Genomic DNA, 16,667 nt, shown 5'->3' on the forward strand with positions numbered 1-16,667 from the left:
GTTAGGCCTAAAATCATGTTTGTTCCATTTAGAATATACTAACACTATGGAATCATTGAAAACACCAGTCGCTACTCGCAAGTTTCATTGGTCTAGTGGGTGCACCATAGTCAGGATTAACACTTGGATTTTTTAAAACCTTTACGTTGTTGTTTCACATTTGCTTGTGTATCCTTGCTAGATGATGATCCGTTCTCCATATTACATACATGCTACATACCTATATAGGATGAATATGTGGTCATCTTGGCACTTTAAATAGATACTGAATTATATATAGCAGTGGTTCTATACTCCCGGGAATTGCAGAAGAGTTGCTCAGGGGGGGGGGTGTGTGTGTGTGTGAGACTTGGAGGCCCTGATCCTTCTTCCTCCTCTTCCCAAACATGTTTATGTGCGAAATTTGTACATGCTTTGAGTTAAATATTGAATTTACAGTACTTAAATAAAACAGTTCTAATTTGAATTAAGTTATTTCCTTACAAATGTTAAAATATGAAAAAAATGTGAATGTGCAGATGAAAATACATGCGCTAAATAAAATATTTTTATTCTTACACTGTATCGTGTGTAGGGGGTGATGTCCACACATAGATGTAAAGGTGGTGGGGGGGGGGTCTCAAGCATAAAACGTTTTGATATATAGAACAGTAAGTCCCCTAGGGCAGCAGTCACCGAAGGCTCTAGGAAGCCATATGGCTGTAGATGGTAATCATACAGTCATAGAGTTGGCAGAGACCCGAGAGTCATCATGTCTAACCCCCTGCCATGCAGGAACTCAAAATCAAAGCACTCCTGACAGATGGCCATCCAGCCTCTGTTTGAAAACCTCCAAAGAAGTAGATTTTACCACACTTTGAGGGAATGTGTTCCACTGTCAAACAACTCTGTCAGGAAGTTCTTCTTAATGTTGAGGTAGAATCTCTTTCCCTCTAGCTTCCCCTACTCTTTGGAGCTGCAGAAAACAATCCTCCATCCTCTTTATGGTAAGGTAGAGGTAAAAGTATTCCCTGTTTACAAGGTTGTCAAGTCGTGTCTGACCATAGGGGGTGGTACTGACCTCAGTTACTAAGCCAAAGAGCCAGCGTTGTCAAAGACTACTCTGTGATCATGTGGCCAGCATGACTGCACAGAATGCTCTTTACCTTCCTACCAAAGTGGTACCTATACTTGCATTTTTACATGCTTTCGAACTGCTAGGTTGGTAGAAGCTGGGACTAGTGATGGGAGCTCACTCCATCATGAGGCATTTGGGCCTTGAACTGCCAACCTTGCAATCAACAGAGTCGGCATCTTAACCACTTGAGCAATTGCGTTCCCAGTTAAGTTATTTGAAAGGATGCCATAAGGATATCCTCCTTTCAAATATTTAAACAGGATTATCATATCACCTCTCAACCGGAGAGGAGGCTGAGGCTCATGCACATAGTGGTGTCGGCTGCCTTCAGTGCATCCACAAGGCAGAGAGTGAGAGAAGAAGAGAGGAAGTGAGCGTCAGAGGTGGCTGGTGAGGCTGGGACTTGTGGATGCAGCAATGGCTGCTGTCTTCAGTGTGTACACAGGGCAAAGAATGAGATAGATGAGTGTCAGAGGAAGCTGAGGATTCCTGTGCTGCTTCTTGCGTGAGATGTTTATGCCTTCCCTAACAGCTCCCTATTCCCTATTGCATGTTGTTCCGGAGAATACAGTCATCCCTCCATATTCACGGATTTGATTATTCACGGATTTCATTTATATGTTCTCTCTAGGACTGCCTAGGTCCTCCAGTGCAACTCTGTTGTCAACTTTAACTAAAAGTTGCACTGAAAGACCATTTGTAGCTACTCCATTGCCATTCTATGGTCAGTGTATGTTGGACATTGACCACAGTTGCACTGGAGGACCTAGAGATTCCTAGAGAGGTGTCCTCTCAGGTAAAAACAGTGTTTTTGTTATTTGTGGTTTTTCCATATTCACGGGGGTCTTGTTCCTCTAACCCTAGCGAATATGGAGGGACAACTGTATACTGATTTTCTGGAGAAGCATTTCAGAGCAGCAGAAAACTGCAGGCGATGGGGAATTTTTCCCCCCTGAGCCTACCTGATCTATAGAAAGTGCACAATGTCCCTGCACAATGCAAACAGAGTTGTAAAGCACTCCTTAGGTTTGCATATACTGTACAGATTTAACCAATCCACATGCATTTCCCTTAAAAGTTAATGGGTTAAAATTATGCTGAGAACATAATTTTCTCAGGTAATCTCCCCACCCCCCACCCCCCCGGTAATCTTTATAAGTAATATTGATATTCTGTCATTTTCAGCTGTCCCCTTTCCACCAACACATCGTCTAACATCAGAAGAAGTGTTCGATACAGCTGGAAAACCTCGGGTTGATATTTTGAAGAACCACCTAATAAAAGAAGGTCGGGTAGATGAAGAAATTGCACTTAGAATAATCAATGAAGGTGCTGCAATTTTAAGAAGAGAGAAGACCATGATAGAAGTTGAAGCTCCTATTACAGGTGCATGTTTAATGCTTAAATATATGGACTATTTCAGTAGCAGCCCCTTGCTTCCTAAACAGTACAAACTAAGAAGCTGAAAGATGTGTATTTTTGTATTAATTATGTAAAAAAAGGGAAATAATTATATGTTCCATCTTGCAATCCAATACTGGACAGTTCTTAAGACTGCAGTGGGTCTCAGACTCTTGTGCTCTCCCTCCCTCTCCTCTTTTGGTTTTGCTGAAAGGAAAAGATTGGAAGCTTTCATATCATTTCTTTTTTTTTAATTAGCCACCGTATTGCATTATGTACACATCCAACATTTATTAATCTTTAGTTTGTTGAAATAAGCTGGCCTTATAATCCTGGTTTGAAGTTCTTTCAAGTTATTTGTATTTGTATCAACAAACTGTAGTTAAAATTAATCAGTTTGTTGGACTCGGAGGAAAAACAAGCTGTGTAGACTATATTTTGCTTTAACATCTTGACAGTAAGAGCTGTTAGACAGTAGAACGCAGTCCCTCAGAGAGTAGTGGAGTCTCCATCTTTGGAGGTCTTTAAACAGAGGCCAGAGGGTCATCTGTCAGGGATGCTTTGATTGGGAGTTGCTGCATGGCAGAGGGTTGGACTGAATGGTCCTTGTGGTCTCTTCCAACTCTGTGATTCTACAGTATGGTGTTTTATTAGAAATATCAGTTATCTTTTTAAGTGAACACTTTAATCTGTTCTTCAAGACAGGTTTCTATATTTCTCTTTCATAAATTAGGATATATTGTTTTTATAACTATATTTGGGGTGTGAGGATTACTCTGGCTTACAGAATTAAGGGATCTGTGTTCCATATTTTTAAAATATTCCTGATGAAAAAATAAAACTCAAAACAGTTATTTATTTATTTATTTATTTATTTATTTATTTCATTTTTATGACATCTTTCTCCCAGAAAGGGACCCAAAGCGGCTCACAAGATAAAAACATTTTTAAACATTTACAATAAAAAATAATAAATATAATAAATTGTATAATAAATACAATAAAACATACTATGTGGGGGGGGGGGGAATCACTCCTACCTTTTTGTCTTTTCTAACTTTTTCCTTCTTTGTCCTCTGACTATTAATACCCAATGCATCCTTCTGCTCACATGAAAGAGGTCAAGCCTTTTGTGAGTACTCCAGCTGAATGCTCACAAAAGTGTGGGAGGTTTTTTGTGAGCAATCAATAATGGATCACTTCTTTGCTCTCTGCTAACCTCTCCTCTTTTCCCAGAAAGCAAGACAAGACAAAATAAGGTGGCGGTACTCACTGAGAATAGTCATTCTTTGATGTGAACAGTGGTAATGCACAATCAGTTTCAGAAGCAGGAGCCACAAGACATTTTCCTTCCATTTAATCTATTGATTTCCCTCTCCTCTCTCATTTTTTCCCCTATTCTGTCTTGCCATTTACAAGTTTCCAGGTTCTCTCCATTTACTACTCTTAATTTATAATCTACCTTTCATCTCCCTATTAAGCTTATTCTTTGCTGTTTGGATCTTAGCTCCTCCTAAAAACTTGCCCCTGGAACTGGTACAAGGGTATATAACCCAAAGAACTGTGAATTGCTCCTCCCTCAGCATCTAGAAAATGACATAGATACCTAGTACATTAGAGATCCTAGCAGAGAATCCTTTTATAGGGGAAACTGGGATAGCAGTCTTAGGATTTCCAGTTAAAAACTAATGGTATAATGTCATTTTTGCTTGGGAAAAGGCACTAGGATGTTTCTGGAGACTGGATAACCCACAACTTCTTCAGCCTTATGCTGGAGCAGGACTGGGAACTGGTCAGCAATTGGGGCAGGAGGAGAGGTAGCAGCACATACAAGATTTAGTTGAACACCCAGACTTTTTCTCTGGTGGAAATGATAGGCAAAGCATCAGTTTTTTGTTTAGGATTGTCAGATTGCTATTTCACATACTCATTCGGAAAAGAAACTTTGCTAGGGTCTTCAGCTTTTCCTATTTTGGCCCAAGGTACATCACAGGGCTGTGGGATGAGGAAAGAATGGCGGTGAAAGCACTCAAATAACTGAAACAGACATAGTGTTTGCTTGTAAGAGACTCTGAAGAGTGCCATGCTTGTTTATCCTTGACTGCATCTACACTGGAAAAATAATGCAGTTTGACACCATTTTAACTGTCATGGCTCCATGCTATGGAATCCTGGGATTTGTAGTTTGTTGTGGCACCAAAGCTCTCTGGCAGAGAAGGCTAAATATCTCACAAAACTAAAATCCCAGCATTGCATAGCATTGAGCCATGGCAGTTAAAGAAGTGGTGAAAATGGGGTGAAATGCCACACATCCGCTGAAAGGCTGTTGGAAGGGATTGAGGGAAAGTTTTTTTTGTAGGTGTGTACAGTGGCAGGCAAGCCAGTATGATATAATGTTTTGAGCATTGGACCATGACTCAGTCATGGAAACCCAGCGGGTGACCTTGGGTATGTCACACACTCTCAGCCCCCAAACCCCCTGTGATAGGTTCACCTTAGGGTTGCCATAAGATGGAAATTATGTGAAAGCACATAACAACAATAGTGGAAGGCATTTTCCCGGGGGCTCAATGCAGTCCCCTAACTTGTGACAATATTGAAGCTGATGTATAATGTGCAGGCAGGACTTTGCACACTCAGAAAGGAGAGATTAGTAGTGATGGGTGACATCAACTATCTTGATATTTGCTGGAAGTCAAACTCAACCAAAACCTCAAGGTCTAGCAAATTCCTCACTTGTCTAGAAGACAGTTTCATTGTCCAAAAGGTGGAAGAGGCAACAAGGGGATCAGCTATTTAAAATCTGTTCTTAACAAACAGGGATGACCTAGTTAATGGGGTTCAAGTGGTGGGAACCTTAGGTAGGAGTTATCATGTTCTCCTGGAATTTGTTATAAAGTGGAAAGTATAGTGTCTAGATCAAGTTATAGTGCCACTATTCTGCCTTGGTCAGGCCTCACCTAGAATACTGTGTCCACTTCTGGGCACCACAATTTAAACAGGATGTTGAGAATCTGGAGCATGTCCAAAGGAGGGCGACTAAAATGGTGAAGGGTCTGGAAACCATGCCCTATGAGGAACGACTGAGGGAGCTGGGGATGTTTAGCCTGGAAAAGAGAAGGCTAAGAGGTGATATGATAGCCCTGTTTAAATACTTGAAGGGATGTCATATTGAGGATGGGGCAAAAGAATATGACCTGGAACAATGGATGCAAGCTACAGGAAAATAGATTCCACCTCAACATTAGGAACTGTCTTCCTGACAGTAAGAGCTGTTCGACAGTGTAACACACTTCCTCGGAGATTGGCAGAGTCTCCTTCCCTGGAGGTCTTCAAACAGAGGCTGGATGGCCATCTGTCAAGGTTGCTTTGATTGTGAGTTCCTGCATGGCAGGGGGTTGGACTGGATGGCCCTTGTGGTCTCATCCAAATCTGTGATTCTATTCTAAGAAAGGGCAGTGCTTTTCCATTATTTTGGAACAAGATTGGACCAAAATCCTGTGGCGCCCAATTTGCAAGACACTTTGCAGACAAAATTGTTTGGATCCACTCTGACTTGGTGGGATTGTTAGGAGATTTGGGACTGGATAGCATCAGTATGTTGATGACACTCTTCTCCTTGTGTTGGTGAGACTATGCAAATGGTGGATCCAGTGTCTGGATGCTGTAACAGGATGAGTGATGGCTAATAAACTGAATATGAATCCTGATAAAACAGAAGCTCTGCAGATTAGTGGTTTTTAGGTCTGGTAATTGGGTAGGTGACTTGCCCTGGATGGGATTGCACTTAACTAAAAGAACAGATGTGTAGCTTGGGAGTACTCCTAGATAAATGTTTGTCATGGGAGGCACAAATAGACTTTCCTGGACAGAGGTAACCTAGCCACAGATTCCCAATTGGGCTCCTGCAATGCATTTTATATGCCCTTGAACAGGATTCAGACACTGCAGCTAATGCAAAATTCATCAGCGACATTGCTGAAACAATATAATCAAAATATAGTGGTCCCTCCATATCTCTGAGATTAGGGGTGAAGGACCCCTGGAAATATGGGAAACCCGCAAATAAAAAAAACACTACTGTTTTTACTTAAGAGAACACCTGTCTAGGAATCGCCAGATCCTCCAGTACAACTCTGTTGTCAACATCTGCCAGAGGTTGATCATAGAATCCTGCTGGATGACCTACAAATGCCTAGAAAAGTGTTTTCTGTAGGAATGTCTAGGTTCTCCAGTACAACTCTATGGTCAGCATCTGGCAGAGTTGTGCTGAAGGACCTAGAGATTCCTATAGAAGACATTATTATTGTTGTTGTTGTTGTTATTATTATTATTATTATTATTATTATGCTTTATTTATATAGCACTGTAGATTTACACAGCGCTGTACATACAAACAATAAAATAGATAAAGTAAACCTACCCATGGCGTACAATCTAAGAAATAATAGCATAATACATATAAAAATAATACATAACAATACAGGAAAGGATACAATAAAGTAAAGCAGGCAACGAATTAAAAATGTCAAATAACAAATAATAGTCACGCAATGCCTGGGAATGCTTCTCTGAATAGGATGGACATATAATCAAAACTGCAAATAATCAAAGCCACAAAACTCAAAGCTACAAATGTGGAGGGCCAGCTGTACTGATTTTAGAGTGATTGCACTGGCTGCCAATACACCGCTGCTCTAAATTCCAGGAGCTAATGATTTAAAGCCCTAAACGGCCTGGAACCTCAATATGAGAAGGAGGGCCCCTTCTGTCTGCCCAAAGATTAAGATCTGATAGAGGTGTCTCCCACCAGTGGGAGCAACATACAAGCCTTCTCTTCAGTGATTACTCAGTTGTGGAATGCAGGCCTGAGCCTGACTGACTTTAACACTGGCTTCTTTCCAGAGCCAAGTTGCTCTTCAATAAAGCATTTGTAATCTAACAATTGTACAAATGTGGTAGAATTCAAAGATAAAGCCATGTTAGTCTGTAGAATCAGTATGCATCTGAGGAAGTAGACTGAAGTCTACAAAAGCTCATGCTGCCAATTTCTTTCTTTCAGTTAGTCTCAAAGGTGCTACAAGATCTCTGTACATACTGGTTGCCCACATATGTGCACAGATATATTTTGAAGTATGTTAATAGGTTTTAAACTGTTTATGTTTCTAAAGTGCTTAAATTTTTCCTAAATTTTAAAAATTGTTTAAATGGATCTTATCTGTGCACCACCCTAATATCTTGTGATATTGGGTCAGATATAAAAAGTTATAAAATAAATAACCTTTCATTGGCTTTGTTGCCCATCTCCCTACATAATAAAGTATGTTTTATTGATCAGATTACTAGAAACCTCCTTTGTGTTTTTTTAAAGTCAAGAATATCAGAAGTTATAAAACTCAATGAATATGATTTTTAGAAAAAGAATATCAGAAGTACTCCATTCTGTGCTTTTCCTGCACTCTAACTGACTCATAGCATACAGGGATCCCCAGCTTAAGTCTTGCTTGTATAAATACATACTGTACTAGCTTTCCAGACTACTGTCAACATCTGGTGTAGGGCTTAACCCAGAATAGTAATTGTGCTGACCTTCAAATGTTGTAGGAGTGCAACTCCAAGCAGTCCTAGCCTATATAGCCATTGGTGAGGAATTCTGGGAGTTACACTTCAACAACAGCCGGAGGACTGCATGACTCCGACCTCTGCTCTGAACCATGCTATATGAAATGTGTTGCTCTTCAAGGCGCTACAGCTGTCTGTCCATTTTGCTGCCATTGGCTGCCATGACTGCTATTTTTTAGGATTACAAATATGTCAGTGCAAAAGACTGAAATTGCTCTTTGGTGTTTATGGATGGAAAGCAATATACCAGGCTTAAAAAGAAGAGTTGAATTGTAGACAGCAAATTGTAACCTAGTTGAATGAAAGGAAGACAGCTTTAATGGGGCAAAGTTTGTTGTTTGCATTGTTAAAATGCTAAATAATATAAAAAATTCAAATGTTGACCTAAAGGATTAAATTAAACTAGCCTAAATAAATTTTTAATCCTGGTTAGATGAGAACTTCTGAATCCAACAGAATTTACATAAACTTAAGTTCCTTGATTTAGTTGGTCTTCTTTAGTTAGGAGTCTGTTATTTTAAAACATTGCTGTAAATATTGGTGAGACTTCAGTCAGAGATTTTAATTGAAGCTTATTTGCTATTCATTTTTAATTGGTAGGCGTTTGCTCAGTTCCAAGTACTTTACCAGCTTCCAGAGGTGATCTTCCCTTTTGTTTATAAGTCCAGATTGATCTTTGCCCTCTGAAGAAGCATCAACTGAGTAATTTTTAAAATCCTTAGCCTTACAGAGAGTTTGTGGCTCTTTATCATTGATGAAAGCTTCCCTTGTCCCTCAGAAGACCATACACTTTTTTCTGGTGAATATAGGAGAGTACAGTGACCTGAGAACCCACATGGTAAATAGATTGCATCTGTGATATTAACCTGTGTCTGGCTATCATATACAGAGTGACTGCTTCTGTTTTCATTCCTTTCCCTCTGCTCCAAATCTGGGAACATTCTTAGAACAGGTTGCAGCATAGGTAGAAGTTAGCAGCAGAAACATAAAGCTGTACAGTAGTTTGCTGTTTTACACGGTTGTGTCCAGAAGTATAAGTGCATGAAGTGTTCACCAGAGTTGGCCACCTTCAGAGCTATATGTCATTGGCGGGTGAACTTTCCATGCATGTGGCACTAGGGGAAGAGGAAGCTGCATGAAAAAACAGTAGCAAGGTGAAGAGAGAAAACCCTAAATCCAAATGTTATTAAATCAGTGTGAGCTTGGTAAGTCAAGTTAGGTAAGATCCATTTATTCCATAAATCTACTCCATCTGGGACTGTCAGTTGGGCATAGTCTGTTTCTTGATCATTAAAGTTTGATAAGTAGCTGAAAAATAGATATCAGAGGGGTGCAAGTTTATAATTACATAAACTGCAGAGGACAGTCTTTATTACCCTAAAACTGAGATGCAGTAAATAGGTGTTGGTCTGATTTACTGTCATTTTCAATTTGGCTGTTTTTTCCCACAAGTAAAAAAAATATCATTTTAGTTCTTTAATCGGCAGCATTTTCATTGCAGTGTGTGGTGACATTCATGGCCAATTCTTTGACCTAATGAAGCTATTTGAAGTGGGAGGATCACCTGCTAACACAAGATACCTGTTCCTTGGTGACTATGTAGACAGAGGATATTTTAGCATAGAGGTAATGGAATCTGTGTGTGTGCTGTTGTTAATTTTAATAATGATAGTTTATGTGTTTGTGTATGAAATCATTTATTTGTTGTAATAATTCACTTAATACTGTAACATTTCTATTTCTCATTGGAGCAAAAGATGAAAATTTGACCCAAGAGTTTCATTTTGCCTGGCAAGGCCTTTCCTTTTCTCTTTTTCTTCCTACACCTCAATTTCACTCCAATTGACTGGTTTGCCAATATGATGCCACATGGGACCACAAATCTGCTTGCTAGGGGTAAGTGTCCCTGTCCTCTGGCATGCAGGGCACTTGGAGTACACGTATCTCCCCTATTTCTGCTGCATTTTTAAACAGTTAAGAAAAGGCCCTTCTGGTCAGGTGGAGAGATCACTGTTGTTTCTTTTTTAACTTTCCCCACATCTTTTACAAATACAAGAATACCCTGCTTCTTTCTCAAATACTCTATGCATGCCAGAGAATTTGGGGTAAGAGATTGGTGTAACTGCAAATAATGGCTGGATAGTAAGCCAGGCCACTCTTCTGAATCCCTTGTGTCATTGTGCACTTGGGGGATAGGATATATTCTCTCTGTTGCATGTTGCTTGCTTCTGCATGATGTTGGAAGAATATCAGTAAATTAATACAAAATTCCAGCTTTAAGACGATGAGCATTCCAATTCCATATAGGTTAGATAAGAAGTGGTTACTTCTTTTACTATGAGCAGCAGTTGATCAAATAAAAACAAGGAAAATGTCTTCATTTTCTAGAGAAACGTGTATCATATACTCAGAGGCTATGGAATCTGATAGCTCTTGTAGAACGTTGTGTTAACAAAAGTCCCGTAAAACTATAACTGAGTTATTTAAAATGATGGCCTGTGCATGGTTTTCAAAGTAGATGTGAGTGGTTTTATAATACCAGTTCAAAGAATGACTTATAGTAATCAAATGATACTAATTTTTTGTTTCTCTGTATTAATGATGGCGAGCCTTTTAGAGACCGAGTGCCGAAACGTAAAGGCGTTCCTGCACCAAATGTTACTCGGTGCTGGAGGGGGGGACATCCTGGGGGGACTTCCACCCTTTGGGTGCAGGACTTCCCCGGAGACAGCTGAAGGCCATGGATGGGGGGCGGGAGAGAAAAAGAATAGGCATGCACCTGTTCCTCTTCGTCCCCCCCATCCTCCCATGCCTTTAGCTTCTCTGGGAAGGCCCAGGAGGGGAAAGGAAAGAGAAGAAACAGATGCACACTTGTTCTTACTCTTCCCCACCCTCCCAGACCTTTAGCTGTCTCCGGAGAAAGAGCTAATGTCATGAGAGAGTGGAGGAAGAGGAGGAACAGGCGCCTGTTCCTACTCTTCTCCTGCCCCTCCCCTGTCTCGGAAATGGCTTCATGTGCCAGAGAGGGCACGCACGCGATAAGTTCACCACCACGGCTCTCTATACAAGAAAATTTCAGCAGAATTTGACACTAAAGTTGTATCTGCAATGTCAGCAAGTTAATCGCCTGCTAAACTGACACATTTCATGTTACTACTGTGTGTGAACTCTGCTTCATTCACAGTAAAATTACATATAAATGTTGGAATAAAACAGTTGCATTGAAGAATCTTGTGAGCTTTGTGCTAAATCTGCCTATCTAACTTTCTGCCATCGGTCCAATTCTCATCTGTAGCCTCTACTCCTCAGCCCCACAGTAACTGTGGTTCTTGCTGAGGTCTCGTGGTAGATGATAGTGGAGAAAACACTGCACCTTCCCATTTTTTCTCCCCTGCAAATTATACTGGAAGTGTTAGAAAGCAAATTTGGATAGAGAACTCAATTTGTCTTGTAAAGTGTCATTCCTTTCTGAATCTCCATGGTTATATGCACTATTTTGGAAGGATAGAATATAAGGGTGGGGTAGATTATAAATATGATAAATGAAATTGAAAGCCAATGTGTCATAGTGGTTTCAATGTTGGACTATGACTCTGGAGGACCAGGGTTCAGTTCCCAGCTCAGCCATGGAAGCCCACTTGGTGACCATGGGCAAGTCACACACTCAGCATCAGAAGAAGGCAAGGGCAAATCTCAGAACGAATCTTGCCAAGAAAGCCCATGATAGGTTAACCTTAGGGTTGCCATAAGTTGGAAATGACTTGAAGGCACACAGCAGCAACAATACATGAAATTAAGTGAACTTTGTGCTTACATTAACTGGACATTTTGCTGTAATCTTTCCTATTGAGCTTTTTATTCACTGTGTACCATTCAGTGACTGTTGTCATCTGGTCTAGCCCTGGATTTCATTCTATCTCTCATGGTTTTTAATTTTTACATAAAACTACATATCATCTGTATGTTTGTGCTGAGATGTCATCAGTAGTACATCAGTGCTTCTCAGTACTACTTCCCTGTAACGCCTACTAATCCCCGTAAGACTGATGAATTCCTAAACTGTTTGCCAGAGCTGGTTTTGATCTGGGCAAAGGTAAATAAGCCAAAGTTTAATCCAAGTAAAATGCAGGTGCTGTGAGTGGGTAAACCTGACTGTGGAAGTTTGCAACTGATCTTAGAACTGCACTCCCCTCCCACAAATGACTATACAGTGGGCCCTTGTTATCTGGTGGGGTTTAGTTCCAGTACGCCCCCCCCCCCTTCATAACAAAATCTGTGGATGATCTAGTCCCATTAAATGCAATGGCCAAGTAAAATGGTGTCCCTTATATAAAATATAAAATCAAGTTTGCTATTTGGAATTTATACTTTTTTGGAATATTTTCAAGCCGGGGATGCTTGAATTCGTGGATAAAAAAAAAAATCAATGGATAAGGAGGGCCGACTGTATTTACATTTTAGGAGTGATAAATTTGGTACTAATTGGTTAAGGTCAGTTGGTAATGCTAGACATGTTAGGCTGATACATCAACTGCAACCCTATCTGGCCTTGCCTTTGTACCAGTGACCACTCAGACCACTCAGTCTGACATAATAATAATAATAATAATAATAATAATAATAATAATAATAATTTGTTTTATTTATATACCGCTGTTCCAAAGATCATAGCGGTGAACAGCAAGTAAGCTAATTAGCAAGTAAGCTAATTTGCCCCCAACAGTCTGGGTACTCATTTTAGCAACCTCCTCGGAAGGATGCAAGCCTGAGTCGAGCTTGGGCCCTTTTGCTGGTCTTGAACTCGCAACCTTCTGGTTTTGAGTGAATGGCTGCAGTACAGGCATTTAACCACTGCGCCACTGTTGTAGTGCCTTTATGTGTAGATCTCTGAAAGAAGATTTGGAAACTAAAACTGGTAGGAAATGTAGCTGCTTGGGTTTGGATAGGTTTCATGTGGTTGTAACATGTGACACCTGTATTGTACCAGTTACACTAATTGCCCATATGGTTCCAGGTCCGTTTAGCCTTTAAAGCCTTAAATGATTTACGACCAGGTTATTTAAGGGCAATGTTCTTCTACAAGCTGAGACTGCTGTCAAAGCCTGGCTTATGTGCCCATCTGTGAAAACAGTTGGCAAAAAGAAAAAAGAGGACTCCTATTTGCTGTAGCCCACATTAGAGGAAATCTTTCTATTTAGGATTGACAAATTCCATCTTTACAAGAATTTAAATTGGAATAGAAAACTTATTTGCTTACTACTGATCATTAATATTAGCAATCAATAATCTTTAAAAGAAAATTATATAATATATATGTATACACACACAAACATGCATATTAAAAGCATAAGAAAGAAAAACAATAGCAGCATTGACAGCACTTATAAAAACCCACAATGAGAATTAATTCATATAATTAAAATACCTAGTACAGTATGTACATTAATAACCATTCAGTTGCTTGTATTCTCTTCTGAATATTAAATATTGGCTCTCCGTTGACTTCCATCTCAGAGTTGGTTGTTGGTGAACCTTTTAGCATTTTCCTTCCTATAACTAGTATAATCCTTTTAGTATACAGCAGAATGGTATTTGCTAACTATTTGAGGGATTTTAATTGGCAACTCTTATTGTGATACTATGGCCTGTTACAGACTGCCAAAATAAAGCTGCTTCGGGTCTCTTTAGAGATATGCTATTTAAATGATGCATGGGTCCTAAGAATCCGGAAGCTGCACCAAAGCTGCACTCCAGTGCTTAGAAATGGAGTGTGGCTTTGGCATGACCTCCGGACTCTTAGAACCCATGCATCATTTAAATAGCATATCACCAAAGAGACCCGAAGCAACTTTATTTTGGCAGTCTCTATCAGTCCTATGTTTTGTAATCTTGAGCTTCATTGGTCTAAGTGATGTTTTAATGTTTGGTTGCCATTGTTGAATGATACTGTGATTGTTTTAATAGTAATATTTTATATTCTTATAATTTTAATTTGTATATAATTTTGAATTAACCTGTGAGCACATTCTTTTAAAAGGTAAGATATAAATATAAAATAAATGAAAAAATGAATAATATGAATTGCTGTTAATGTTCTATATTAGCTTGTTGTTTTCACCATTCATTATTTTATTCAAATGCTTTTTATCCTTAATCACATATGACTAGGTATTGTTTTTCTTCCAATAGTGTGTGCTGTATTTGTGGGTCCTGAAGATTCTATACCCAAACACATTGTTTCTTTTGAGAGGCAACCATGAATGCAGGCACCTCACAGAATATTTTACATTTAAGCAGGAATGTAAGTATAAACAACAGAACCAGTTGTTAGCTTCCCAAATGTCTAGTTACCAATTCTTTTTTCTTTCATATTTTTAAGAGTATGTTAAAATGTTATATTATATTCACTATTTAGAGCAAGTGTGATATAATGTTTGAATGTTGGACTATGACTCTGGAAAACAGAATTTAAGGCCTGTTACAGACTGCCAAAATAAAGCTGCTTTGGGTCTCTTTGGAGGTATGCTATTTAAATGATGGATGGGTCCTAAGAGTCCGGAGGTCACGCCAAAGCCACACTCCATTCCTAAGCACTGGAGGGCAGCTTTGGTGCAGCTTCCGGATTCTTAGGATGCATGCATCATTTAAACAGCATACCTCCAAAGAGACCCGAAGCAGCTTTATTTTGGCAGTCTGTAACAGGCCTAAGTCTCCACTCAGGCATGGAAATCCACTGGATGACCTTAGACCAATGCTTCCCAAACTTTGGTCCTCCAGGTGTTTTGAACTTCAGCTCCTAGAAGCCCCGGTTACCTTGGAATTTTGGGAGCTGAAGACCAAAATACCTGAAAGACAAAAGCTTGGAAATCATTGCCTTAAACAAGTCACACATTCTCAGCTTTACAGGAAAACAAAGGCTAACTCCTTCTGAACAAAACTTACCAAGAAAACCCCATGATAAAATTGCCTTGGGGTTGCCACAGGTTGGAAATGGCTTGAAGGCACACAACAACAGTGTTTGCTTATGTAGGACCAGGCTGTGTACTTCTTTGTACATTCAAATATGAAAACCCTAGGAAAAAAACACTGGTCTGGGAAACAGTAGTTCTTTCCTTATTAAGCCCCACTTTGGTGTAGTGGTTTGACTGCTGGTCTAGGATTCTAGGAGACCAGGGTTTAAATCCCCACTAGGCCATATTTTTAAAAACCCATGCACAATAGGTTTACTAGCGCAATACCATAATTTTTTTATGGGACAGTAATTCTGATGGACTTATTTGCACAGTTGATGTGCATGAACATCAGTATTGTTTTTGCAATTCATGGCATATCATCTTGTTGGATTTTTATGAATGATCAAAAATATATAATTTTATGTAATGTTTTATGTTAGTACTGTACATCAATTATACGCAAATGCTATTATAATGTAAGTCTGCCTTTCAGCTAAACATATGTATTTAGAATACTAGATTTTTTTCTCCACTATAGGTAAAATAAAGTATTCTGAAAGAGTCTATGATGCCTGTATGGAAGCTTTTGATTGCCTTCCCCTTGCTGCACTTCTGAACCAACAGTTCCTTTGTGTCCATGGTGGACTTTCTCCAGAAATAAATACAATAGATGACATTAGGAGGGTGAGTATTTCTGTTATAAAGTTATGGGAGCATGGTGGGTTTCTTTAACAGCTTTCATGGGTCACTTTTCACTATTAACTTAAATGCTTTGTTAGGCCCGTTACAAACGGGCCAGCAAGTATGCGCAGAGCACGTACTAGGGTTAGAAAGGGGCAGTGCTTCCGCACCCCCTTAACCCTAGTGCGCACTCTGAGCGCACAAAATGGCGGCGGCCGTTCCACATGGCCGCTGCCATGACGACGTCATGACCACGCCACCTCTATACGGGGCGGCACGGATGTGACATCCTCGCTCCGCACCAGGGCGCTTAGTGCGCTCTTAGCGCGGAGCAGGAAGGAGCTCCGTTTCGGAGCTCCTTCCTGGTTTGGTCTGCTGGGCACAGCATTCACACGGCTGCGCCCAGCGGACCAAAGGAGAAAGGGGCCAAGCGGCCCCTTTCTCCTCCTCCTCGCCGCCGCGGGGTGTCCTTGGGGTTTGAAGCCCCAAGGACACCCCTTTCCAGGCTGTGGGGAAGGGGCCTTTTGCCGCTTCCCTGCAGCCTGAAAAGCGGCAGATCGGGGCCTCAGCGGCTGCCGCTCTGAACACTGAGGCCCCGATACCCCGGGGAAAGGGGCGGGTGCAGCCCGCCCCAAACGGGCAGTCTGTAACCTGCCTTAGACAACAAATCGACACTTAAAAGGCCAACCCTATACATGCCTATGTAGAATTAAGTCTACTAGGTAAGCAGGTTTATGATTACAGTCTAATTTTCTAAATAGTGAGAAATTATTATATGAAAAAGTGAGTGAGCATTCTACATAGATGAAAAAACATAGTGGGGAAGACCAAGGAAAATATAATATTAATGGTGTAGTGGTTAGAGCATATGATTCTGGAGAACAGGGTTTGAA

At 40.2% G+C, this 16,667-nt stretch overlaps 1 protein-coding gene across 9 annotated transcripts in view; it reads left to right on the forward strand.

The window, feature by feature from the left end:
* The window catches only part of LOC149318960 (serine/threonine-protein phosphatase 2B catalytic subunit beta isoform-like), a 47,717-nt gene that overhangs the window by 3,227 nt on the left and 27,823 nt on the right, over positions 1–16,667 (forward strand). For all 9 annotated transcript variants that reach the window (XM_089510810.1, XM_089510813.1, XM_089510811.1 and 6 more), the window contains exons 2-5: positions 2,303–2,503; positions 9,642–9,766; positions 14,330–14,441; positions 15,632–15,777. In XM_089510810.1, the coding sequence (XP_089366936.1) occupies positions 2,303–2,503; positions 9,642–9,766; positions 14,330–14,441; positions 15,632–15,777 (584 nt within the window). The remainder of the gene's footprint in view (positions 1–2,302; positions 2,504–9,641; positions 9,767–14,329; positions 14,442–15,631; positions 15,778–16,667) is intronic.

This window comes from Sceloporus occidentalis, unplaced genomic scaffold, assembly GCF_023333645.1.
Source record: "Sceloporus occidentalis isolate IW3139 unplaced genomic scaffold, rSceOcc1.0.p SCAF_2, whole genome shotgun sequence".
Lineage (NCBI taxonomy): Eukaryota > Metazoa > Chordata > Lepidosauria > Squamata > Phrynosomatidae > Sceloporus > Sceloporus occidentalis.